The sequence below is a fragment of the Canis lupus genome, chromosome X, assembly GCF_003254725.2.
Source record: "Canis lupus dingo isolate Sandy chromosome X, ASM325472v2, whole genome shotgun sequence".
In the NCBI taxonomy this organism is placed as follows: Eukaryota; Metazoa; Chordata; class Mammalia; order Carnivora; family Canidae; genus Canis; species Canis lupus.
In genome coordinates, this window is record NC_064281.1 from 50396667 (window position 1) to 50423369 (window position 26703).

General features: G+C 46.5%; 1 protein-coding gene across 6 annotated transcripts; it reads right to left on the reverse strand.

Moving 5' to 3' along the window:
- Window positions 1–2497: 2497 nt before the first annotated feature.
- Window positions 2498–22131, reverse strand: LAS1L (LAS1 like ribosome biogenesis factor). Of its 6 annotated transcripts, none has more exons than XM_025466050.3 (14): window positions 21790–22131; window positions 20939–21064; window positions 19911–19980; window positions 19041–19122; window positions 17916–18200; window positions 17395–17441; window positions 16426–16535; window positions 14536–14621; window positions 14108–14158; window positions 13636–13842; window positions 13144–13291; window positions 7707–8200; window positions 4771–4918; window positions 2498–2861 (listed from the first exon to the last, which is right to left on the reverse strand). In XM_025466050.3, the coding sequence occupies exons 1-14, from the start codon at window positions 21978–21980 to the stop codon at window positions 2729–2731; spliced, it is 2178 nt and encodes a 725-aa protein (XP_025321835.1). In that variant the 5' UTR covers window positions 21981–22131; the 3' UTR covers window positions 2498–2728. The 6 variants fall into 6 exon arrangements, with proteins under 6 accessions (XP_025321835.1, XP_025321834.1, XP_025321837.1 ...); XM_025466049.3 differs by having other exon boundaries at window positions 4771–4921; window positions 21790–22129; XM_025466052.3 differs by lacking the exon at window positions 20939–21064 and having other exon boundaries at window positions 4771–4921; window positions 21790–22130.
- Window positions 22132–26703: the final 4572 nt, after the last annotated feature.

Genomic DNA, 26703 nt, shown 5'->3' on the forward strand with positions numbered 1-26703 from the left:
GCCAGATTTCCAGCTCTGGATTCAGCTCCCCGTTAGTAACTAAAGCAGTCTCCCAGTTAGTAACTAAGGCAGTCTCCCAGTCTGCACTGGCCTAGGTGCTCCCAGGCCGGGGTGGGTATGCTGATCTGCACAGCTTGGGGCCGCCCAGTGGCAGGGGAGTCCTTGCTGTCGTGTCCTCCCTACTTCCACCTGTCCCAGGGGGAGTGCAGGATCCTGGGCTGTGTCTGCTTTAGCGCCCTGGGATCCGGGGCCCTGTGCTGCTGGAATCATGCTCCTGGGGTGCATGGCTCCTGAAGGCAGCCAGGCTCAGCCACCTCTGTCCAGAGCCACCTGCCTAACCGACTGGCTTCTCCCAGATGCCCTGCCAAGTGCGTGCTCTAGCCCTTTACCAGGATCGGCCCAGTTTGTGGCGAGCTTTCCCCTGGGCACACTTCCTCTATTATTGACTCCGGGAAACTGGAGGTTTTACTGCCCCTCCTGCAATTCTGCTCTATTTCTCTGCCGAGCACTTTTCTGTTGTGGATTTTTAAAGTTCCGGCTTCTCCGAGGCTGGGCTTTCCTGTCCTAGAGGCTTTAGGCAGGCTCTTCGTGGTGCCCTTCCCCCACTGATTCTTTTTTTTTTTTCCTGCCTTCCTACCTTGTTAGAAGCGAAAACCTTTCTCTGTAGCGTTCCAGCTGTTCTCTCTAAACTTCAGGTCAAATTCGTAGGTGTTCAGGATGGTTTGAAAGTTATCTAGGCAAGTTGGTGGGGCCAGGTGAGTTGAAGACCTCTACTCCTCCACCACCTTGCCCCATGTCTCTGGATATCAATACATTCATACAATATATAAAATCCAGGCTTCTCCAGAGAAGTGGTGGAGAGGAACCAAGTGTTTGCAGCAGCCATCTCCATATGGAGCAGATGCTGAACTACCACCCAGAGTATGTTTGCAAATCCCTTGGCTATATGCGCCCTAGATGCTCTGAGGGCAACTTGAACTCTGATGTTCCAGGATACTGAAAGACAGCATCGCCACTGTGGCAGGAATGGGAAGATTTGGAGGGAAACTGTGCTACCTAGTGCAAGAGACTGCTCTACCCATGCCTAATGCTTGAGTCTACATATAGGAAATCTTAATCCTATTGGGCTGTTGGACTGATGGACCCCTTTGATAATCTTTTTTTTTTCTTATTTATTTATGATAGTCAGAGAGAGAGAGAGAGAGAGAGAGAGAGAGGCAGAGACATAGGCAGAGGGAGAAGCAGGCTCCATGCACCGGGAGCCCGATGTGGGATTCGATCCTAGGTCTCCAGGATCGCGCCCTGGGCCAAAGGCAGGCGCCAAACCGCTGCGCCACCCAGGGATCCCTCCCTTTGATAATCTGATTAGGTCTGTGGGCCAGCTCTAGAAAAATGATTATATACACATACCCACAAAGATATTCAGGATATCCTTTAAGGGGTGTTGGCAACTTCCTGGGGGTTCTACTTCAAGTTAACAGTTGACTGGGCTCTGACATGATGTTCCCCTAAATTTCTCCTTGGCATTTTCTTTTTTCTCCTTGGCATTTTCTTAGTCTAAGCCCTCTCCTTCCTTTCATTATTCCTTAGCTCACCTACTCCTTGGGCCAGGTTCTTGTCTGAAATGCTGCCTAGTTTTATCCCTTGTTTCCCTTTGGGGCCAACATGGTGCTACAAATGCCCACTTTCTTTCTTGTTTAGCTATTACTCTCCCCAGAGGATGGATAACACTGTAGCATCTTGACCTCAATCAACCTTCACCCGGAAAATATAACCCTGAGAAAAACAAAGAACTTGTGGCACAACAGAGATCTCTTAGGGTACTTAGCAGATCTTCAGGTTATGATTGGTGAATTTGTCTTTTCTCACCAGGTAGAGGGCTCTAAGGAATATAAACATTTATTCATCCCTGTCTCCTGGCAGCTCTGAGCTGGCAGAGTAGGCACTCTTGAGTATCTGACGAACTGGGTGATCACAGAGAAGGAGCTCTGGATCAGTTCATAAGATTTTTCTCTGGCTTCAGTGCCTACCACAGTAAAGTCCACTCTATTATTTCTAGGCCAAAGGAGTGGGGAACAAAACAACAGAGGTTTCTTTTCGTTTTTCAATTGCTGTTTAGTGCCCAATGAGGGTAAGCAAGGAAATGAGCCAAAAGCCTGCTAGGTAGCATCAGGAAGCCTGGGTCTGTCAGTGAGGTTCTGAGCAGATTCACCAGATGCTGGCTGGGTTCTATAGCGATGCCTGTCTTCTGGAACCCAATGCTTCTAAGTGAGTTGGCCCCATTCTACAGCTGAAAGGAGTGAAAGTGGTTTGAATCAGGAAGTATGTATGGGGCCTGGTGGTGAAAACAATTAGGGGCAGTGGGCCCAAGGGGCCATAGGACCAAGCTTCTGCTTAAAGTCCTATTATGATCCCAACTTCTCCAAGGCCCCCCAGAAAAAGGCGAGTATACTAATCTGCCCCAGCACATACTCACTTATCTTACAAACACCAAAACTAACAGTTGCCTGTTTATTGTTTTTTAAAACAAAATTTAAAAAACCCAAAACATTCAAAATTCCATGGTGGCAAAAAGCTGAGCTGATATGGCTGATGTGGGCTGTCTCCCAGGTTGTTTAATAGAGCATCAGGTGCACTGGCGGGGGCCAGGAGCGGGGGGTACAAAAGAGGCAGGGAATGGGCTGTTTTCCCAGCAGGGCTGGATAAACACTTTGCAACAGAGTGGGTGTCAGAAGAGCTGCAGGCCAGTTTTGAGTCCATGCAGCTGGCCCTGGCTCCAGAGAAGGCCCTCCAAGTTGCTGCTGCCATTGCTACTGTTGCTACAGTTGTCACTGCCCACGCCACAGCTCAAGCCACGGGTGCTGTAGAGAGAGAAGAGGGTTCAGTCAGGGAAGGAGGCAGCTTTGGACTCTGGAAGGGTTAAGGGTGCTTGACTGATCTATGTATATGGAAAGAGCCCACCCTCCTGCTTGGTTTTACAAAGACTATGGAGGAAATCTGAGAAACTACTTCAGATGGGCCCCAGGGGTAGTTCTGCCTTCCCCTCAATTGAGAGGAGGGAAGGACACTTTTCAAATGAAGCTTTATTCAGAGCCCTAGTATACAAACCAGATGAAAGCAGAACTTTTTGGGTCAAGGCAGGGGGGAGGGCCCATACCACCCCACCACAGTGGCCAGCTTAACAAGTCTTTTCCTAAGGTCCTAGATGTTGGGGTCCCAGAGGACCCAGGCTGGATCCCTCCCACCCCCAACAACTGGTTAAAGGGTCCAAGGCCAGCATTGGGCTACAGAGCTAGGCCCAGATCCCATCCCAGGATTGCAAGATTGCTCTAGGGAGAGAACTGCCCTCCCTGCCCTGGTGCTGCTCAGAACACTCTTGCTTCCCCCTGCTTCCTGCATGTAAAAGGTCCTTCCAGGTAGATGAGGGTGACAGCTGAGAGCAAAGCCATCATCCTTCCCATCAGGCAGATCCATGGTTACACTAACTGCAGCTGAAAAAACCCTTAGAGATGATCCAGTCCCATTCCCTCCTATAACCCACCATCTTACAGACAAGGGAACTGAGGCCCAGAGATGAAAAGGGACGTGCTTAAGGCCACATAGCCAAGTCAGGGATGGAGCTGAGACAAGAAGCAAGAGTGGGCATGCCTGCTCCAGCAGAGGAAGCCTCCCTACTACATGGGATGTGGGAACTGCGCTGAATCAGCTTCCTTCTGGAATTAACAGCTCTACCTGCCCATACTTGATACTCTTATGCTCATCAAGCCAGCCATACCCAAGACGAGAGGAAGTCTCTCAGACACATGGGCCCCACACCCAACTACACACCACCTAGTTTCCCCAGCTGCCTCCTCTCTTCTCCAAGAGGCCTGCTGCCCCCATGACCTGTTAAGACAGAGAGTCTATAACACTGCCTTGGGCCTGGCCTGCTGCTGGGTCCTACAGCCCTTTCCCTGAATATCCAGAGGAAGAGGGGCTCATCTCCCAGGGAGTGGACAGGCACACAGGGACAGACTCAGTTTCAGGGGCCCACAGAGGTCATTCTTTTGTACTCACAGGATTCTTCTGGTCACAATGGCCCCACATTCTGGAATGTAGAGGCCCTCTCGATGGGCTCCTTTGTGTTACCAGCAGAGCCCTTCAGTGAGGGCTGCTTGGTTCCTGGCCTCCTGATGACCCAAGGGCTCCCATGCCTGTGGTCCAGAGGCGAGTTTCGAGGGAGAGCATGGAGCCCTGGCACAGGCCTTGCTACCAAGATGCCTGGACAGTGTCGGGAGGCCTACTGATTACTCTGCATTTTTGGACAAATCTCATCCCCTTTCTGGGCCTTAGTTTTCTCCTTGGAAACAGGAGGAAGTTGTATTACAGCATTCGTTCTTGACCTTTAGGGAGTGGTGGACCCTTTAGAGAATCTGAGGAAAGCTATGAAACTCTCTCCTCCCCAAAATGTGTGCACACATACTTTCTCTCTCTCTCTCTCTCTCTCTCTCTCTCTCACACACACACACACACACACACACACACAGGATGCAATCTGAGAGGGGTTCCAAAACAGCTCTTGTGTGGCTACCTCAATGCGCACGCCCTCAACTAGGGACTGAGAGTCCTGGCAAGGGCCCAGCCAGTGACTGGAGCTTACACATCACTTACTTAACCACTGACTGGGGGGGGGGCAAGTTACCTCCCCTACCCATCCCACTTTGTGTCCCTCCCTACCTCCTGCACGAGGCAGAGAAAGGGGTAAGACATCCTGCTGCCATTGGCACTCACCCAGTCTTGCATGTTGGGGGTTCCAGCCGCTGCTCTAGCACAGGCTGGTCCAAAAGATACATGGTGTCATAATTCTCCAGCATAAGCTCTGCTGGATCCTCAGTCTGACCTGGCATTAGGCCTAAGGGAAAGGTATTCCATCGTACATCTTCTGTGGAGCAAAGGGAAGAGGCAAGAATAGGCTGATTAGGTAGTTATTAAACTGGTGTCTACCTGCCCACCTCAATTAGTCTGCTCAGCATGGAATTTCTATGTATGTCCAGCCTTATTCCTGTTTGCATCATTTCTCATGAGCTCCTCTCTTTGAGTTCCCCACCTCTTCCATACTCCCCTATTCACTCTTTGTTGCCCTTCTTTGCCTCCATATGTTTATACACACCAACACATGCCACCACAACCCATCCCAAGTCTATACATGCCATATACACAACTACAAACATATTTGTTCCTCTCAGCTCTTTCCCACTTCCCCAGACATGTCTTCAACATAAACACAGACAAGGATATCTTCTTCAGACCTGGCTGTATCACTGCCTCAACCTTTCACCTGCTCTATTTCTATACACACATATATCCTGGAGAGTCTGGATGCCCCAGAATTATCACACCTTATCCCTAAACCTCAGAGAATCTGAATTACCTAGATTTCCTGCACATCTATAAACAACCACCCCCCCCAAAGTGTCTGAATGCCATTTATTTCTTAGTGGCCTTGCCTTGAGAGATATGCATACACCCACATAACACCTCTGGGTGGACTCTCTCTCAGAGCTCTTATACCCCCCTGCCCCCTGTAAGGTCTTATTGCCCCCAGATGTACACACAAAGAACATCCCTTATCCAGGGAAGGACGGTCTTACTGCATATCCCACTCCCCACTGCCACCTAAGTATACACACATAAAAACACAGAGACCTCCATTCGATGAATATTCCCAGTTTCACTCCCTGCCTCCTATACCTCTGATTCACAGGCATACAAGCAGGAAATCTTAATGTCCCTGTATCCCCACATACGCATATGCCCACACAGAAGCAGCAATGGAAAGAAGGGAGAAGAAAAGACTTTAATATCCTAGCCTTTCTACTTTTATAAACCACTCTCCTACCACCCCACAAACATTTCAGTTTAGAATGAACCATATCAGGCACTTCCCAACCCTCCATCTAATCAGTTAAACACTCTCTACATAGTATTATACTAAACCCTCATTCCCATCCTTATACCAGTACAATCCAATGTTTTGAAGGAAAACTTTCATGAGGTCCTCCAACTCCCTGGTACCCAAAAAATTTTCGCTGTCATAATGTCCCTGGCATTCTGGAAAGTATCACCCATGGATTAGTTTTTCATGTTACCCATAGAACCACTCACCCTGACCCTTTTACAGGAAGAAGTTGTGCCTATCTCAATTCCTTTTGCTGCCCTATTAATACAAAGATACCTTCGTACACAGGGACTACATCCCCCATGTCTGTCACTGACCTGACCACCCTCCTTCCCCATCGCTAACATCCCCAACCCTGTCTGCATCACAGACCCTGCCTCTCCAGCCTGACATCTATGTACATGTCCCTCAGTGACAAGAGAGGCTACTTCTATGGCTGTCTCACTGCATGTTCTTACACTTTTCCGTATACCCCCTACCTCTCATTACTGCCACTTCTCTTCCTCAGAGATACCTTCTGGATCCCAAGTCTCAGCAACCCTGCCTTTTCTTCGAAAAACATACATGACCCTGTGTACATTTATGCACAGATGCATAGTGCCCACTTCGTTCATAATAACTTCTTTCACAGCCCTTAAACTCTCTTTCCCTCCCTCCCTCTCTCTCTCTCTCTCTCTCTCTCTCACACACACACACACACAATCTGCCTATGTCAATGCCTTCCCATTCAATATTTACAAAGACCCCAAACAGCCCTCCTTTCCTTAAGAGATTTCTCTGCTACAATGCTTTGGTATGTCCAGCATATGCAGGCCCGCACACGGACATAAAGCACTCAGTGCCTTTATGCCCTAGCTCTTCCACATACATGTCCACAAAAGGACAAAGGCTCTACCTTTGCCCCTAAGTTCTTTTGTTTCCTCCCCTCTCTCTCCCTATCATTCCCTACCATGCCCACCCTACGCCATACCTAACCCCAGCCATTTTCTTTCCTCTTTCAGGTTTCATCATACACTGCCTCCAGTGTGTACACATACACACATGCTCCCCACCCCGACACATATACCATACTATTCATCCCTTCAGGATCTCCCTGCCTTAAGGTTCCTGTTCCCCAACCTAAACAAAGGCACTCTAAAATACATCCCTTAAGAGGAGCAGATTCACGTATCCCTACTTTATCACCTCATCTTCTCTATTCCTCTCCAGGCTTTGTCTCACTAACTTGTATGCCCACCTAAAAACCACAGTGATCCTTTATTTTCACTCTTCTGGTCTCCCTTCCACTTCCTCTAATTTAATACCCCTGGTTTCCTTTTCTCATAAACACAGCAAAATCCTGTCTCATCACCACCCAGCCTCCATGTGTACACACATATTCATTCACATATACATAGAAAGCGTTACTGTCTCTCTGATCCTGGATCACTGTGTGCAAAAAACACATGCAGAATCACATATATCCACCCACTTCTTGCTTTCTCCTTTGTATTTTGTTGCTCAGTGCCTATATCCACACCATCCCCGGTGGGGCACTCTGCATGAAGGAGCCAATAGCATGACAGTTCTTAGGGCTCTGAAGCTTACACACTATCTTAAAAAAGAGGAAAGCCAAGTGTCATCCACACACGAGGTTGCCTCCCAGGCTTGCCTCATGCTGGCCACCTTTTGCTACTTTCCATCTCTTCTCTGAGGTAGAGGGAAGCCTTAGGAGCCAGCCAGAGAGGGAAGACTGGTGAAATAGAAAGTAGGTTATCAGGCTGCTTACCAGAGCTAACTTGCCATGGAGAGCCCTGCAAAGCTCCTCTTTTATGGGCCAGGAGTCTGGCATTCTCAGCAGTGGGAGATTCCTCCCCAGTAGACAAAGGCCCGACCTCCATTCTATCTTCTTCTTCCTCCTCATCTTCATCTTCATCCTCATCATCTTCATCCTCCTCCTCCCATTTCTGGTCATCATTTTCCTCTTCCTCCTCCTCCACCTGATCTTCCAGATCTTTCTCATCCTTTTCATCTTTCTTGAGATCATTTAGGCTGCCCTGTTCCTCCTGCTGCTGGGGTTCTCCTTCAGTTCCAAAGATGGAGCCAGCTGGTTTGAGGCTCCAATACAGACTGTCCAATGTGTATGGAGACTTCCCAATGGGGGAGGCCTCTGAGCCCTCCTGTACTAGGCCTTTTTCTCCAGTCTGGGTATAAATGGAACAGATGCGCAGCAATTTCTCCTGCTCCTCATCTGGCAAGACCTGTCCCATGGCTTTGAAGACACTGAGAAAAGGGAGGAATGGGGTAAGAAAGATTCAAAATCTCAACTCACTTTATACCCCAATACTCCACTCTCTTGAGTTTCCAGACTTGCGTCTGAAAGGCAGTGCAGAAGAGCAGACAGAAACAAACACAACCAGGACCCTGAACAATCTCTGTGATTTATCTCTGTGGCTCACTTCTATTCTCAGTAAAATGAGGATAATAATGGCACCCAACTTATAGGGTTGTTGGAAAGAGTACATAAGTAAGGTAGCTCACATAGAATGGCTGGCACAGTGCCTGGCACATAGGGAGTCCGCATGCAATAAATGATAGCTATTTGTCTGTACTAAATGCTACAGAAATACACAAACTAGCCAATAGGCCAATAAGATTGGACATGAGAATGGCAGATCCATCTCTTCCCTTGGCCTAGCTGAGGGATTTGTCCTGAGCATCAAAGATATGCCTAGAAGTATATTGGTCTCCTTTTGCATGAACACAAAATGTGATCCCTTTCCAAGAGCAATTATAGCCCAGCCTGAAATGAGGAAAAGGAAAAAAAAACACTTAACAAGACAAAGCTAGATGTGGAAGGGAGGCCAGATGAGCACTGCAGACCTTGGGCACTACAGGAGCTGGGGAGAGGCAGAGGGTACAAGGAGGGCAGGAGAGATCAAGGGAGGGCTTTGTGCAGAAACAAGAGTGAGCATATTGTACTGTGTACATGTAGTGGGAGTAGCCTTGGATACAGGGTAAGGGCTATCCTGGGGAGCTGTGGGAGGAAGAGAAGGCTGCAAAGGTTAAATATGTGTGTTGGGGAGAGGGGGTCACCTGACCGACTCTAAGCACAGGTGATAGCTGCATTTCTGAAGATCATCATGGTGCCCCTGTGGAGGATGGTTATGTGGAGGATGGCCTGGATGGGGCAGCCAGGGGGCAGGGAGACCAGGGAGCCAGTGAGGGTTGACCTAGGGAACTGACAGTGAAAATGAGGGGGAGAAGCTGACGGCTTGGTGACTGGATGGTAGGGGTCAGGCAGAGGGGAGTTAATGATGGTAACAGTGTGCACACAGAGGATGGTACTGACAGCAAAACCACCAACAGACACAGAGCCAATAGGAAGGAGAGCTCCTAGGGAGGAAAAGGGTGAATACTACCTGTACAGCCTCATGTAGAACCAGGTCACTGCTGGAGGCATGGGTGGAGTGGGCAAATAGTTTCTTTCTAGGTGTACTGAATTTGTGAACTGTGGGTCATTCATGGAAGTTGCCATATGCTAGGCAGGCTATCTGGCCACATATGGTTGCTGGTCATTGGGGGTAGGGCTGGGGGCTAGTGAATCTACTGGGAGACTCTTTCTGCAGGGCTAATTTCATATTCCAAGGGGACACTGGCTCAAACTGAATTGATATTGGCTGGCTAGGGGAAACTCTTGAAAAGTTTTCAGCCTTTTTGGAGAAAAAGCCAGAGAGATGCTCACTATGGTCCAATAGTATGACTAATAATAAATATTTCCTGGCACTTGATATTGGCATATGCTGTTATCACCACTGTTTATTACCCACTCACTATCTCAAGCTGTATAGTCTGACCATTGAAGTGATACGAATCTTAAAATACATCCCCTCTTTGGGTTTGCCTGGTCACAGGTCAGGCTATAGGAAAGTGTGGATTTTGGACTCACAAAACCTGTGCCCGATTCCTTGGCCCACTGTCAACAAACTGTGTGACTTTTGGATAAATCACTTCATACCTTACCGCCTCAATATCTTTCTTATCAAATAAGGATACAGTATCTCCACCTTCAAAGACTACTATGTCAAATGAAATGACTTCTACAAAAAACACAGCACCATGCCTGACAGTTGCCAGTGGTATCTTTTATTTTTTCTTCTGGGGAAAACAAAGCCAGATTCTCTATTTGCCTAATAACACATGCTTTTCACAATCATGCAATTGAATGGAACATTGTAGAAAGAGCATAGGAGTAAAGACCAGGAAACCTGGATTCTGGCCCTAGCTCTAACTTACAGACTTACCACTGACTTACCACATAATACCTAGGGTAATCCTGTGTCTCAATCTGTGTAATGGGGTGATTAGGATTAGATTCACTGATTATTTGGGAAAAGTAGAACCTGTGCACAAAGAGTTATACCCAAGTAAGTCGCTGCTACTGCTGGCATGTGTCACATCCCTCTGGTATGCCTGGATTGGGAGAAGATCTCTGTGATCCAGACTTCTCCAAGACCAGCAGCTTCCACTCTGCAGGCACTTAGGATTGGAAAGTACCTTGAAGGCCACCTATCCAAACCTCTCCATGCTGCTTTTTGCATACCCCTACCCCATTACATTTCATTCCATAGTGTTTCTAGGCTTTGGAATTTGTGTTCTTTCTCCTCCTGAGATTGCTCAAATGCCCTGTCTGTCATGTTTCCCTGACCCCTCCACATCTTTTTGGTTCTCCCAGTTTCCCACCCATCCATATCACTTCTAGTCTAGAGCATACACATTTGGAGATCTGGCTGTTTGGTTCAGTTCTATCTCCTGGAGGTCTTGCCATGGCTTACTTTTTTCTCTTATAAGCTACTACCATGCCCCAAATGCCATCAGGATTCAAGAAAGACTTTCTGACTCTAGGGAGAGCTAAGGGTATTAAGAGGATCTTGGCATCCAGACTCCCAATTCATTCAGTCCCCAGACACAGAGTTAGTTGCCACCAAAGACAGCATTGCTGGCAATGAGACAGCAGAGTTCAACGATGTTTACTGAGATCTGTTTAGGCCCTAGATTTGTGTGGTGGTTTAGGGCACAGATATGGCTAATAAACCGCCCTTACCTTTGAAAAGCTAAAGTCTGATAGAGGGAAGGAGACACAATGGGAAGTAGACATGGCAACACAAAATCTCAGATTTGAGAAGTGCTTGAGAATCAACAGCATAGATAGTGATACCACCAAGTGAGATAGGGAGCAAAAGAGGAAGATCACTTCGGGATTGGGGTTGGGAATAAAATGACCAATTCTCTTTTGGTCACAGTAAAGTATCTGTTGGTCATCCACGGGGAGATGTCCGATATACAGTCAAATACAAGAGGCTGAATCTCGGGGGAAAGGCCTGAGATAGATGAAAAGATGTGGGCCTTGGCACTTTATAGGAACTAGGAAAAAAGCACAGGCATTTCAAGGAAGGAGTGGTAAATAGCCATTAATGCAGCAGACACAGCAATGGACAAGGGCTCACTGGATTTGGTAATTAGGAGGTCAAAGCATCTTTTTGGGGAAAATGCCTAATTGCAGCAGGATGAGGAATAAGAGGGTAGTGAGGAAATCAAGACTGCTGAGTGTAGACTATTCTTTTAAGATGTTTTGATGGTGGTGGCTGGGAGAGGAGTGTTATGCTGCTGATTAACCAACATGGGAATGCAGGGTCAAAGGAGATTTTGCTTATGTTATTGCTGTTTTAAGATGAAAAAAACTGAGGCCTGTAAGTTGAAGAATAAGAGGCAGTAGAGCAAAGGAGAGGTGGAGGTGAAGCCCCCGTGATACTGGTAGAGGTGGCTCCAGAGCAAAGGTGCAAGAGGAGGCTTGGAGGTGGGGGGAAGGCCATCTCATCCTGAGACTGGCAAGATGGTTAAGTGTAGATGGAGTTCAGCTGACGAGGACTGGACCACAAGTTGAGGGGCCCTGCTGGATGCTCAAGGAAGTTAGGGTGAAATGGGAGAGGAAGAGGGGCTTGAGGTGAGTGGTAAAAGTTTAGAAAAGTCAGGAAACAAAAGAGAAAGTGGGCAGAAAACAAGTAAAAAGTTCAGATAAGCAGAACTGACGCCTGGCCTGAGATTAAGAATCATACCTCTGTAGTAGCAGCAATCCACAGTACTATGTGGTTTTCCCCAGAAGAGTTCAGCTACCCAAGCTAAGGAGTGGGGGAAGCAGAAAGGGGAGGATTAATCCCGGCTCAGGGGTTTGCAAGATATGTCAAAGGATGGGCAGAGCTGAGGGTCCAGATGGTGAATGGTTGAAGTGATCAACCACAGACAGGATGGAAGGGAAGCAAAGTTGAGGGAGAGGGGAAATGGAGGGATGGAGATATGGATGCAGGCAAAGAGCTACCTTCATGAGATGCAAGGGTGAGAAATGGAAGGACAAGAGGTTATGATCACTGAGTGGGATGCTGGGATGTCAGGTTTCAGAGGTGGAGCAGCTCTGAGTGATGGAAATGGGTTGCTGAGTGTAGTGGGAAAGGAAGGTCATTGGAGTTGAGCTGAAGAATCTCAGATGGGTCACTTGAATGAAACAGATATTGCTCCAGAAAGCAGGAAGATAACTGCGTGCTAAAGGTTTCTATGAATATGAGGAAAGTGGCTCGGAGTCAGAATATGACAGAAAAGGAAAGGAAGACAATCACAGATATTTACAGGAACCAGTACAATATTCAGTTTGACCATAGCACCCAGGGTAGATTGGGTAAAGGGGAATCACAGGAGGTATGGTTATCATGATAGGTTGGGGCAGAATAAGAAAGATCTTTGAATGTTAGGCTAAGAAGCCTAGACTTCATCAGAATGGCAATAGGAAGTCACTGAAAGTTAGTGAGCATCTATGAGAGGTACACTTTGGGAAGATTACAAAGGAGACAGCACTGGGCTCAGTGTCAGAAGACTGGTTTCAATAATAAACAGCAGCTACCATTTATTGTGCAACTTTGTACAGGCCACTCTGCTAAGCACTCTGGGGGTGGGAGGGCATCATCTCATTCATTCTCATACCGGACTCAGTTGAGTCAGGTCTTAAGCTGTGTGATCTTAGGCAAGAATACCCTACCCACCCCCATCTGGGACTCAGTTCTTCCACTGGTTAGTAGGAGGGGAATGGGACTCAAGAGTCCTTGCAACAGCCCAAATCTGCCACTCTAGGGCTATGTGGCCTCACCCTCTTACCAGATGGAATTCAAGAGACTTACAGCTGGAGGAGTTGGGAGCTGGCCCAGCAAGGTGAACCCAAGCAGGACTCAATCACCCGGGGCCAGTCAAGGGAGGCAGAGCAGTTGAATAGCCTCCAGCTCTTTCTTGCTTCCCACTGGCTTGCAGAAAATCGGCGGGCATTCCGTCCTGAGAGAAGAGAGAGTCTGAGGAGAAGGAACCAGTAAGCCCTCACCCAACTTTGTATCTTTAAAAGCTTGGCTCTGTCCCTCCCCACTCTCCCAGACTCCCCACCCTATACCTCCTGATTGCTCAAGCATTTAGGCCTTTCTGTCCCAGACCAGTTTACTTGGCTCTGAGAAAAAAAAAAGTGGAATATTTGTTCACTGCTACTGTGGGGCCCTCTTGGGCAAGCCTAAACCTTTAACATGGGGCATGTCTACTTAGTGCTATTCATCTGAGAGCTAAGGACAGTGACAGATGCTCCTGCCTAGGCTGTGTTAGGACCTGAGGCTAAGGCTAGTCTCCCTCACCAGTCTTGGTGTTAGCCACAATCAGTTCAATGGTCCATCTGAGGATGTAGGTGGGCCGGATTCCGCTGTCCCCCAAGACTGGCAGCTCAGAGAACATCCTTTCCAGCAGGGCCTGTGTGAAGGTCTGGGAGTGCAGGCCCCTGAGCAGGGGCTGCCAGAATTGAGAGAATGGCTTTGGCACCAGGATGTCATTCAGGTCCACATTTTCTGGTTTGTGAGGGATACAGATTGATGGAAAGGGGAGGCAGGGGCCAATAGAAGACAAGGAGGGAAGAAAGAAGCAGAGGCGGAGAAAAAAGAGGGAGAAGGAGGGAGACCCACCAACAATAGAGTTGCCACCACAGAACAGAAAGAGAAGAGAACAGTAAGCAGAGGAACCAGTTAGTATCTGGCAACCAAATGACTCAAAACGAAGTATTAAAAAAAAAAAAAACAGCTCTGGTTCTAGCTTTCAGCTTTGTCAATAACTCACTGTGTAACTTTGGGTCAGTACCTTCCCCTCTCTGGACCTCAGTCTGCCCATCTGTAATATGAGGATGTTGAACTAGATGACCTCACAAGGCCCTTCCAGTTCCGCTGTTCTAGCTCTCTAAGCAAGCAGCTAAATCACAATTAACATAACAAAATAATGGCATTAAAACTCCCCCACATCCCAGTCCACCCCAGCCAATCCCATCCCACTTCATGTCACCCCACCCAATTCCAGGCCACCTAAGAGTAGTCCAGCAACTGAGTAACAATGGAGCTACCTGTTCTTCTCAGCTAAGATAGGCTTCCAGAGACTATGGAATGGCACTTAGCAGCCCTTGCCTCCCAGTCCTGAGCCACTTAGCCTAACCCTGGTATTTTTGCCCAAGAAACACAATACTCCAAGACTAAAGTGAGCCCCTAGGACCATACCTTCATAGTTTATCTGCAAAGCTGCCAACTGCTCAAATGTAGGGATGAGAAAGCCATCATCCAGAAAAGCATCCAACACAGCCTCCCTGGAGAAAGAGGACACTTAATTAAGTCAATTGAGCAGTCAGAAGACCTTCTTCTACTCCCTTACCCACTCCCAAGGCATCTTACGCCTCTGACTTAAGTGGGCACAGCAGCATGGTGGAGGTAGGAATGAAGGCAGCTCTGACAGTTGGATCTCAGGGCTCAGCTTTCTGGGGCAGAGGCTGGGCCAGATATTGGGATCAGTGAGTTTTGAATAAGCATTTACCAAGCACATGCTTATCTAAGGCCCATAATGAGGGCAGCAGCAGCTGAACAAGCCTGAAAGCACAGATGGAGAAAAGGTGCCAGGGTGATGCCTAGGGTCACAGGGCCAAGGGCTTTTAGACTTTATTACTCAGTGTCTGTTTCTCTTGACAGTCTTCCAGTCTTTTACCCCTCCCCTTTTTCCTGGTTACCCTCTTTCAGATCCTAGAAGCAGAAACTTTGGTGACTCAATTGCTGAAGCAAATAATCATCCTTATTCCTAGGGACCCCAAGAACACAGAAATAAGTTACAGAAGTTGAAAGCATAGGCTATAGGGGTAATCCCTCACCTCATGTAGCTCAAATGTGGGGCCAGTACGGGAGTTGTGGGCCCACCCTTGCATTACCTGCCCTACCCCAGGAAGGGAAGTGCTGATAGACCTCCCAATGACAGCTAGCTCTCTTCTCCAGAGCTAGCAGGTCCCCCAAGAGAGGCTCCCCCAGCTGACCAGGCCTAGAGAGGGAACATGAGCTCCCAAGGGGTCTCAATGGCCAGAGGCATTGTCAAATCATGCTGTCATGCTTAGATCCCTCCCTCCACCAGGTTTGAAGTGGAAAGAGTTGTCCTTTCATCCATCTCCCACCTCTTCAAGTCAGTATCCAGGAAGAGCTGCCTGCTCAGCATAAGCAGGCAGACAGTACTGTACAGAAGTACAGGGAGAGTTGTCCCAGCTGCTGAGGGGGCCTTTGCTAAAGGGTGCTAAGAAGCCTAGGGTGGAAAGACACTGATAGAAACATCTTGGGAATTAATAGTATCCTGGGAATGAAGAAGGCTCTATAGGCAATCCCAAACTGCACTGTAGGCTCTCACTCAGGCCCACTCTGCCACCTATACGACCTTCCTAATATTCTGCTCCATCCCAGATTTCTTCCACTGTCTCCCTAGTTTGGAAAGTCTAGCAATGCCTCCATTGGTTCTTAGTGGAAAGTCCCCCAAAGCCCTTTCCAGCTGAATTTAGGTAGCAAGACCCAAGAGCTAGGGAGGAGATGAATGGATAGATTCTGTCTGCTCTAGATGGAACTAAGCACTATGGGGTGTGGTGGGGGGGGAGGCTCATGGCCACACAGAGCAGGGACGTACTTACTCTTTCAAAGAGCCAGACTCTGGAAAGCCTCTCCTTTGTTCTCCCAACCACAACTACCCAAGGGATACGATTACTCCCCATATGCAGTTCAAAAGATCAGCAGCACTCACCTTATTTTTTACCTCAAACTTGGACAAGGACTAGATAGTGAAATGGTAAGAATGAAGAGCTTTTCCTCCCTGCCCAGAGCTCCATATACCATTGGACAGAGAGGAACAAATCTAACCAGGGAACTGATGACAGCAGACAGTCCTGTCTCTGGCCATTTTAGTGATTCAGAGTAGGCAATCCCTACCTGGTAGCTGGCAGGGCAAGGGGGAGGGTCATGCAGAATTTGGGTCACTCTGCAGGGATCAGGATTATCCCTGAAATTTCCTTACAGGTTGGCAAGCTGGGCTATGGAAGCCTACTTCAGTGAGGCTGCTAGAGTAAACAGCCTGATTACTTAGTTACATACCTGTTTTCACATGTAATGCCCTTGAGTTCTGCCAGGATGCATTCTACAGGTGGAGAAAGGTTGTTCCATGCCTTAATAGCCTGAGGTAAACGCCTAAATTTCTCCAGCACCTGCCAGCACAGAAGTTACTATCAGAAGGCTGGTTCAGCCAAGCAACCCTCTCCCACCCTTCAAGGATCCCTTCCCGTAGGACCTCTTAGCATCTCCCTTTTTTGCGATAAGGCAGGGCATACAAGGGTGGGCCCACAACTCCCTGACTTGGCCCCACATTAAAAAAAAATATCCTGACCTTCAAATCCCAGACTTTCTTCTCTTCTTCCTCCTCCCTCCCTACCTCGAATTCTTTATGGCTCCCAATCACCAGATACTCCAATACTAAGATGTCCAGTGGGGGCATTTTGTTGGAATTGGCCCAGAGACCCTTGGGCCCAGGAATGAGGGGAAGCAATGGATTATGGAAGAAAGGGAATCAGGAGACCAAGATTCTAATTCTAGTTCTATCACTAATTGCATATGTAACCTGGGGCCAGTCCCTTCACTCATCTGTTGTTCAATTTCTTCATCTATGAAAAAGAAGAGTCAAGCTGAATTATTTCTAGGCTATCTCCCTTCCTGCTAAAATAGCATCCCCTTAAGCTCACCTGATCTAGGAAAGTTCCTGGGTGCCATCTGCTTATCAGCTGCAGTATTGCAGGACCATGCAACCACCTATACCCAGTTGTTCCCTACCACCCATTTGGGCACATTATCCAGACTTCCAACATCTGTTCTCTTCCATTGGTGTGGAGGATCAGCCAAATTAATTCTGCTTCTCTTGTCTCCTTCCTAGTTTCTCCCTCTCTCTGAGAAGTTCCCTCAAGCTCTGCCACTTTTCTTTGAAATTCCTTCTCAGGACTTCTCTCAGGAAGCTGGCAAGAGGGAAGAAATGGCTGGGGCAAGTGAAAACAAAGTCAAGGGCACTTTTCTTACCTTGAACTGTTCCTCTTCATATAATACCAGCAGTTCTCGGGCTCTTTCTGAAAACGGAATGTGGAAACAGATAGGGCATCCCAGCTCTCTGCTCCTCATGAGATTCTGAGGCACTCTCACCTCATTTCTTTTTTTTAAGATTTTATTTATTTATTCATGAGAGACACAGAGATAAGCAGAGACATACGCAGAGGGAGAAGCAGGCTCTCAGCAGGGAGCCTGATGTGGGACTTGATCCCAGGACCCCAGGATCATAACCTGAGCCAAAGGCGCTCAACCACTGAGCCACCCAGGCACCCTTCACCTCATTTTTTAAGTTGCAAATTGGGAACTAGAATTCTTGCCTCTCCTACTTCACAGAGATCAAGGGAAATGGTTTGTGAGAGTAATTATTTTAAGCTAAAACTCACCACAAACCCAGAGGAAATGCTGAGCCAGGGAAATAACCAATGTTAACCTTAAGTCTAAGTCTTCCAGACTCATGGGCCTCTCTATGACCCCTCCCACCTAAGGACACCTACCATATAGCTCTTTATGTCTCAGAGCCTTTTCCCAATGTGAATCAACCTCTTTGCTGCCTTCGCTGTCTCCATCAACCCTGGCATCCAGTTCTACACCTTTCCCTTTATCCTTAGGCTCTGGTCTCTGTTCTACAATGTCATCAACAACAATGTTTTTATCTTCTTCCTGGTCTTCTTCATCTGTATCTTCCCTATCCTCCTCTAGCTCCCAGGTGTCTCTCAAGCTGTTTTCCAGTTGGCGGCACCAATAGGTCTTCTGAAGCCAGTCCAGAACAAAATAACAGCCTAAAGGAGGGGAGGAAGGAAAACAATATCATAGGAGTAGCCACAGGCAAAGAGCTCCTAGCAGGCCCCTAGTCTCCTCTTAAAAGCTTTATGGGAAGACCCTAGGGAAGAGGATTGGCTCCAAGAAGGCACAAATCTCAAATATCTAGAAGCAGCCTCTCTTCCTCCAGGTTATCTCTCTGTTCTTTGCTTTCTTGTGCTCACCAGTACCTTTCCTAGAAGAAACTAATATCAGTATTACAGATGGGGTGCCAAAAGTAACACAGGGCTGGCAAGTGAAGAACAGGGATCCAGGCCCACGACCTAATTACACGGCCTTTGGCGGAGTCTCTTCCCTTTTTTAGATCTCAATTTCCCCACCATGAAGGGACTAGGCTGAATCAATTGGGATGGGGTGTCTAAAGAACTCCTAGGTTCATGACATTTGATGGCTCACACCTCTCAATTTGCTCCCTACTAACCTCTTTAGGTATAAAACTTAAGTGGATGCCAAAAAATGCAGTAATCAAGATATCAAAACAGGATCAGAACAGTGTCCTGCCAAGCCATATTGGAGTCTGAAGCAAGAGGAAAAATCACTAATAGTAATTCAGTTTTTACTTAAAATTTTGGAATTCTGTTCATTGTGGGTTTTTCCGCATTAAAATGTTATTTATCTTGATTACTGAACTTTTGACACCCCTTTAAAGTTTGTGCCCAAGACAAGTGCCTTACTTGCCTCACCCTAGTTCTGGCTCTGACACCACTTAGAGATCCTCCTCCCTCTCCCCCTACCCACAGTGCCACCCAGCCCAGGCCCTTTGGCTTAAGCTATGATAGGTATACTCCATAAAGACTCACCTCTGCGGCAGTCATTTAAATGGGGCATTTTCTTGTGGGTCAACTCATGGCGAAGTTCAACAATCCAATCTGGAATATTTACCTGATTGTGAGTATAGGAATTATAAAATATTAAAGGTGGAAGGGACCAGAAAGATAAATTAGCCTGGCCTCGCCACATTTTATGGATAAAAATATTGAAGTCCTGAGGAGGTTCCAGTCTTTGTGGCAGGGCCAAAATTAGAAACCAGGTCTCCTTATTCTTTTTACTGTTCTGTTGAGGTGATTTTAAAAATCAAAAAGATAGCTACTTCCTCCAACCACCCTCTTCCAACACAGATATTCCTGTGACTGAGCATTAACAATCACCTCCAGCCTTCCTCTGCCCTATCAATCCCAATCCCTGGGTACCCTTTATCCTTCTTCCCTCCCTCCCATACCCTTTTTCTGGAAGCTTCTCTAGATAGCTGAGAACCTGCCTGCCCTCTGAGCTTCAACACACCTCACATACTCAATCAGGGCAGGGATATCAGGCGTTTTCATGCTGCTCCACTGAGTTTGTCTCCTCCCTCAGACTATCAGCTCCCCAAAGGCAGATACTGTGACTGCCACCTTTTTCCTGTCCTCACCCAGTGGAGCATTCCAGTGCTTCAGCTTCACTGGCCTACTCCCAACAAGTTGAAAAGGCCAAGCCACTGAAGATAGTAGCCATGAGCAAGGGAGCAAGTCTGCTTCTATAAGCTGGAGGCTGAGGCTCTGAGGTTCTTGCTGGGCTTGGCTGGTAGTGGTGGGATGAGCTAGTCTTAATTGTGTGCTCATATCACCCTATGCCCCATTTAGTGAGTCCTCCTGGGGAGAGAGGACTGAGCAAGGCCGTTTTACCATACACACCTCCTGAGCCAGGAACTTGAGAGGGAGCTTCACAAACTTTGTCTTCCTCTCCGAGATAAGATTCACAAACCTGGGGTTGGGGAAGAAATAAGTGGCACAACCCAAGGAACTGTTTTACTCAAACATCTTGCTGTGTTACTGACACCCTGCATTTCTACAACCTTTCTACTAACTGTTCTGTTCTGTTCTTATGATTGGTATCAGCCAGAACAGGAATATTTGCCCTGTACTAAAGCCACACAGGTGAAGAAAACACTGCTCTGGCCTTGAAAGGTCAGTCTAGGATAAAATAATAATACAATAAAGCATGCTTCACTAGATTATACGTTATAAAGCCTAAAACAAAGGACTACCTACACCGAATGATATGGGGAGCACACCTAAATGATGGAGAAGGTAAGAAGAGCTAGGGAGGGCCTCAAGGCACACAAAATAAACAGTATGAGATGAGCAGATTTTGACACATGAGAAAATTCAGTGGCAGCCTTTTTCCTAATGTGTATGAAACAGCTATAATTACTCTAAATCACTTTGTTAGTCAGGAACTCCCAGGCCATATGTCCACTTCAACTCAGCAACTTTTCAGTGATCATGAATAGAAAGGGAAAATTATTATGCTACGTAAAGATGGGAAAAAGGTTGAAAAATCCACATTAAACCATGGCCAAGGACACCAGACTAATCAGAAAAATTCTTCTGGGTAAAAGAGTTAAGGGGGAAGAAAAAAATCAAATTATCAAAGTTGGAAGAGACTCAGAGATCACTTGGTGTAAATCGCCCCCACCCCACATTCCAGAAAGAAGAAAAATGGAAGGGAGAAGGCTCTCAGGGGAAAAAAAAGAGGAATGTGTGTTGACAGGGAGTACCAAAAGCTGTCAAGTCAATCACAGAGTGACCCATACAGAGGGACATAGGGGCTTTTTGCTTCAGGTAGCACTTAAAAGCCAAGCTTTGCTTATCAAGTGCTACCCCCACTCCCCATCCCTCAACCCACCCCCACTCCCAACCCGTGCCCCTGCAAGTCTTACCTGACCAATGCCATTCCATAAAGCAGTCTAAGTTCATCAGTGCCCAAGCCACCAGTTACATCCATGAGCTTACAGCGTACCAGGTCAGCAGTAGAAGCCACTGCCAGGGGGAGTTCGTTGCCTAACCTAAAGAGCCACAGTCCAGCACCATCATAGCGGTCCTTCACCCTGGTCCACCCTCCACCTCAGAATCTAGGTTGCTTTAAGTTATTCCAATTACATAACTGGCTGAAGAGTGCAGGACAAGACACACATCAAGAAAGTGAGAAGAGGGAGGATAACGTCCCTGGGATCCAATAGTATACAGGGTGTGAGAGACTGGCCAGGGTATACAAAGGACACCTAACTGCTAGGCAATCAACCAACAATTAAGTGTGGACACACCCCCTTTCTTTCACTCTAAAACCTTCAATTCATTCAGCTAAAGAAGACTTCATTCTTTGCTCCCAACTCAATCTTACCAAGTGGACTGAGGTGCTCCCTTCAAACAAGGTTTTGTTAGCAAACACCACTCCCTTCCAACCCAATTCGACTCAGAAATCCACCCCAGAGTGTTAATCTACTCCTAAAGCCCGGGTTCAGACACCCTGGTCCCTCTGGCACCGTCCCCAAGACAGAAGAAGGTAAGGGTTAAAAGCTCAAGAATTTTAACAAGAGGGTGGTTGAGGCACACCCACTTCCTCTTTCCACACCGGATTAGTACAAAGGATTGGCAATGACTTTCCCCCAGGCCCTTGGAAAAGGAACAACGCCCAAACCCCCTTTAAGGGCTTTAGGCATTTCGTAGATTGAGGAAGAAGAGGTGAGGCGCCACCAGCGCGCAAATAGGACGTCTGAGCCTGGAGTCTTACCTACTCCTCCACACGGTGATACGGTTCAAGGCATACCGCTGCAATTTATGATCGTCACAGAACAGATACACCGTCACCTGATCCCACTCGGCTCTACTGAGCCAGGCGACCACGATACGCTGGGCCCAAAGTGGCGACGACCCTTTCTCTTTAACGCACTTTCCGCACCACGCACTCCACACGCGATCCATCCCCTGAAGACCTACACCTGGCCGGGCACCAGATTCCCACCGGACACTGGGCTCCACTGCAGGTCTTGAGTCGCAGCACTTCACACAGCTTTCAGTTCAACGTGCTATCCTCACGCCAAACCACCGTTGTGCCAACAGCCAATGGGAGAGCGTGACCCAGACGCAAACCCGCCTCTCTGCGTTAACGTGGCAAATCGGAGCACGAGAACCGGGGACCTATCTAACTACAAATCGGGGGCACGTCTTTGCCAGCCGGAAGTGCTCTTTTCTCAAAGCAACCGTGTGGGCTGCAAGCGTTCAGCCTCAAGGTTCCGGTAATCTCCAGGTTGCTAACGTGCTTCGGTCCCAGACCCTGAGGACGTGTCTAAACTGTGGGAGGAGGCATCCCGGTCGCTCAGCGGTTTAGCGCCGCCTTTGGCCCAGGGTGTGATCCTGGAGACCTGGAATCCAGTCCCCCCTCGGGCTCCCTGCATGGAGCCTGCTTTTCCCTCTGCCTGTGTATCTCTGTTCTGTCTCCCATGAATAAATAAATAATATCTAAAAAGAAAAATAAACTGCCGGAGGAATTTCACTTTGCACGCCCTTTGGCGGGCAGGGGAGTGATCATGGTTGTCCTGTGTACTGAGAATGTGGTTTTAAGTATGTTTTCATTGCCATGAATCAGCACCTGATCCAGAAAAACACTATAGACACTAAAGCAAGACTACAGAGCAAATATTGAAATATTTAAAGTTTGATTTAAAAATCTGCTAGTTTTCACATCTGTACAGTGAGGGGCTTAGACTTGGTGATCTCTAGGTTCTCTTCCATATTTGGAAATTGTAGGATTTTACCCTCCCAGCATTCCACTCTATGTCGGTTTCAATATCTACATAGGTATACTTCTTTTTTCCGCATAATTCCTTAAGATTCTGGAGTTCCTTGGGGACAATTTTATGAAACTCTTCTGATTTTATAGGTTGTCTAAAATGTGTTCAGGGTTCCATTCCAATCCTTCTCACAGATGTTATTTTCCAGTCTAATACTAGAGAGAACTGTTCATAGCAATCTTAACAGCATTTCCATGAGTAGCTCTTTTTCACTCTATAGCAACAAATTCCAATCCAGTCTCCATATGTGCTTCTTTATCCATTCATTTTCTCCCTGAAATGTAGTATTCTTGTGGTTCTTGAATGACAGTTACTCTGTCCTGAGTAGCTATGCCAACCAGTAGGCCAGGTGTTTGCCAGAAACCAGATACCTTTCTTGGGTATCTTGGCTACACACAGGCAAAGACAGGGAGAGATGGCTTATATGACCCTTAAAATCTACTCCAATCAGAGGAGCTGCCAGGTCTGAAGGAATAACCTGTGAACATTTTGGGGGTTTAGAGACTGATTCTGGATAGTGCGTTTTTGTAAAGACCCCTATCTTTCCCCTTTCATTCCCATGAAGCTGAAGGTCTCTCTACTGCATGTGTTCCAAGAAATTTTGACTAAAGTGCATAACAAGAGCACCATGTCTAATATGTGACAAATGAGTCCTGACACCTGTTGATAATTAGGGATTACTAGGTCAAAAAGTGTTTTAAGTAGTGATAGCCTTGAGAAGGCACTCATATTAGTTTCTGGCCACTGTAAGAAATATCTGCAAACTTGGAGGCTTAAAACAGCAGAAATTTATTATCTCACAGATCTGGAAGTCAAAGATCTGAAGTCAGTATTATTTGGCTGAAATCAAGGTGTTCACAGAGCCATAGTCCTTCTGGCTGCTCTAGGGGAGAATCCATTTCTAGTCTTTTCCAGCTTCTGGTGGCCACTGAAATTCTTTGACATAGTCACATCACTCCAATCTTCAAGGCCAGCATCTTCAAATGTCCCTCTGCTCTGTCTTCACCTTTTCTTTGTGTGTGAAAGATCTGCTACTATTCAGGGCCAATCTGGATAATCCAGGAAAATCTCCCCATTTTAAGATTTTAATGTAATTATATCTGTAATTAAAAATTTAAACTTCTTTATTTAAAATTTTAAATTTATTTACATGTAAAGTACCATTCATCCATTTTATTTATTTTACCATAGAAAGTAACAGTCACAGGTTCCAGGCATGTACCATTTAGATGTGTTTTGCTTGCAGGGGAGGGTGCCTTTTTTCAGCATACCACAGCCACAGGAACTATGGAATCCATCCTGTCACATATTCAAGAATACTAAAACTTCATAGGCCTATGGTGCTGCAGGACCCTTCCAGCTGTATCAATGGGCTTGAATTAAACAAGCACTCTCCAAGTCTAAGGCATTGCCTGTGAAATATTTAAGTTGATAAAATTTATCTACAAGCTACTGCTTCCCCTTGTGTGTTTCTCCATCCCCCTCCTTCTAACTCTCCACTCCTACTTTTGTACATCCCATTCACCTGAGGCAAGCTTGAGGCCCCTAACAAGCACATACCTCTAAGTTGCTATCCCTCAAGTCTCCAGCTCTGGTTCTATCTCTCTTTGGAGCCCCAAATCCATTTACTTAACTCCCTGCTACATTCAATATCAACCTAAAATAATATCAACCTAAAATATCAAAACTAAAATAATTTCGCCATAAATCTGACACCCTTCCTGTATCTTCTGGTCCTAGTAAATGGCAACAGTATGCACAAAGTCATCCAAACTTCAGTCTTTGCACTCGGACAGATTGGGGTTGAATTCTGGCTTCACCACTTACTATCTGTGAAAACTTCAGGAATATATTTTCTATGCCTCATATTCTTCTTTGTGTGTGTGTATGTTTATTTTTTATTAGACTTCAATTTGCCAACATATATAAATAGGATAACGGCCAGTGATCATCCTGTCAAGTGCCCCTCTCAGTGCCCATCACCTAATCACCCCATCCCACCGCTCACCTCCTGTTCCAATCCCCTTTGTTCATTCCCCAGAGTTAGGAGTCTCTCATGTTCTGTCACTCTGTCTGATTTTTCCCACTCATTTTCTCTCCTTCCCCTTTAATCCCTTTCACTATTTTTTATATTCCCCATATGAGTGAAAACATATAATGTATGTCCTTCTCCAATTGACTTACTTCATTCAGCATAATACCCTCCAGTTCTATACACATTGAAGCAACTGGTGGGTATTTGTCCTTTCTAATGGCTGAGTAATATTCCATTGGATGGATATATATATTTTTTTTTTCTCGCTCTCAAAATACTTTATTATATGGCACTCATCCTTCTTGTGATGCTGTGAGATGATAAAATGCCTACACGATGAAATGAAGTGAAGTGAATGACACAGGCCTGTGACATAGCATGAGGCTACTGGTGACCTTCTAATGATACATCAGAAGGACGATCATCTGCTTCTGGACTGTAGTTGATGTTGGGTAACTGGGCAGGAGTTAGGGGAGAGGCCTCACTTTAATGTCCACAAATCTGGGCTGTGCTCCAATGGGTAGATCAGCTTTGGTTTGGGCAAAGGACAGCCCAGAAACTATATATATATATATATATATATATATCTCACATCTTCTTTATCCATTCATATGTTGATGGACACCAAGGCTCCTTCCACAGTTTGGCTATTGTGGACATTGGGGCTATAAACATTGGGGTGCAGGTGAATCAGCTTTTCACTGCATCTGTATCTTTAGGGTAAATCCCCAGCACAGCAATTCCTGGGTCGTAGGGTAGCTCTATTTTTAAATCTTTGAGGAACCTCCACACAGTATTCCAGAGTGGCTGTACCAGTTCACATTCCCACCGACAGTGCAAGAGGGTTCCCTTTTCTCCACATCCTCTCCAACATTTGGTGTTTCCTGTCTTGTTAATTTTCCCCATTCTCACTGGTGTGAAAAGGTAGATCATTGTGGTTTTGACTTGTTTTTCCTTGGTGGCAAGTGCTGCAGAGCATTTTCTCATGTGCTTGTTGCCCATGTCTATGTCTTTCTCTGTGAAATTTCTGTTCATGACTTTTGCCCATTTCATGATTCGATTGTTTCTTTGCTGTTGAGTTTAATAAGCTGTTTATAGATCTTGGATACTATCCCTTTATCTGATAGGTCATTTGCAAATATCTTCTCCCATTCTGTAGGTTGTCTTTTAGTTTTGTCGACAGTTTCCTTTACTGTGCAGAACCTTTTTATCTTTATTAGCTTCCAATAGTTCATTTTTGCTTTTGTTTCCCTTGCCTTCATAGATGTGTCTTGTAAGAAGTTGCTGTGGCCAAGTTCAAAAAGGGTGTTGCCTGTGTTCTCCTCTAGGATGCTGATTGACTCTTGTCTCACATTTAGATCTTTCATCCATTTTGAGTTTATCTTTGTGTATTGTGTAAGAGAATGATCTAGTTTCATTCTTTTCTGCACATGGCTGTCCAATTTTCCCAGCACCATTATTGAAGAGACTGTCCTATTTCCAGTGGATAGTCTTTCCGGCTTTGTCAAATACTAGTTGACCATAGAGTTGAGGGTCCACTTCTGGATTCTCTATTCTGTTCCATTGATCTATGTGTCTGTTTTTGTGCCAATACCACACAGTCTTGATGATCACAACTTTGTAGTACAACTTGAAAACTGGCATTGTGATGCCCCTGGCTCTGGTTTTCTTTTTAATATTCCCCTGGCTATTCAGGGTCTTTTCTGATTTCACCCAAATCTTAAGAGGATTTGTTCCAACTCTCTGAAGAAGGTCCATGGTATTTTGATAGGGATTGCATTGAATGTGTAAATTGACCTGGGTAGCATTGACATTTTCA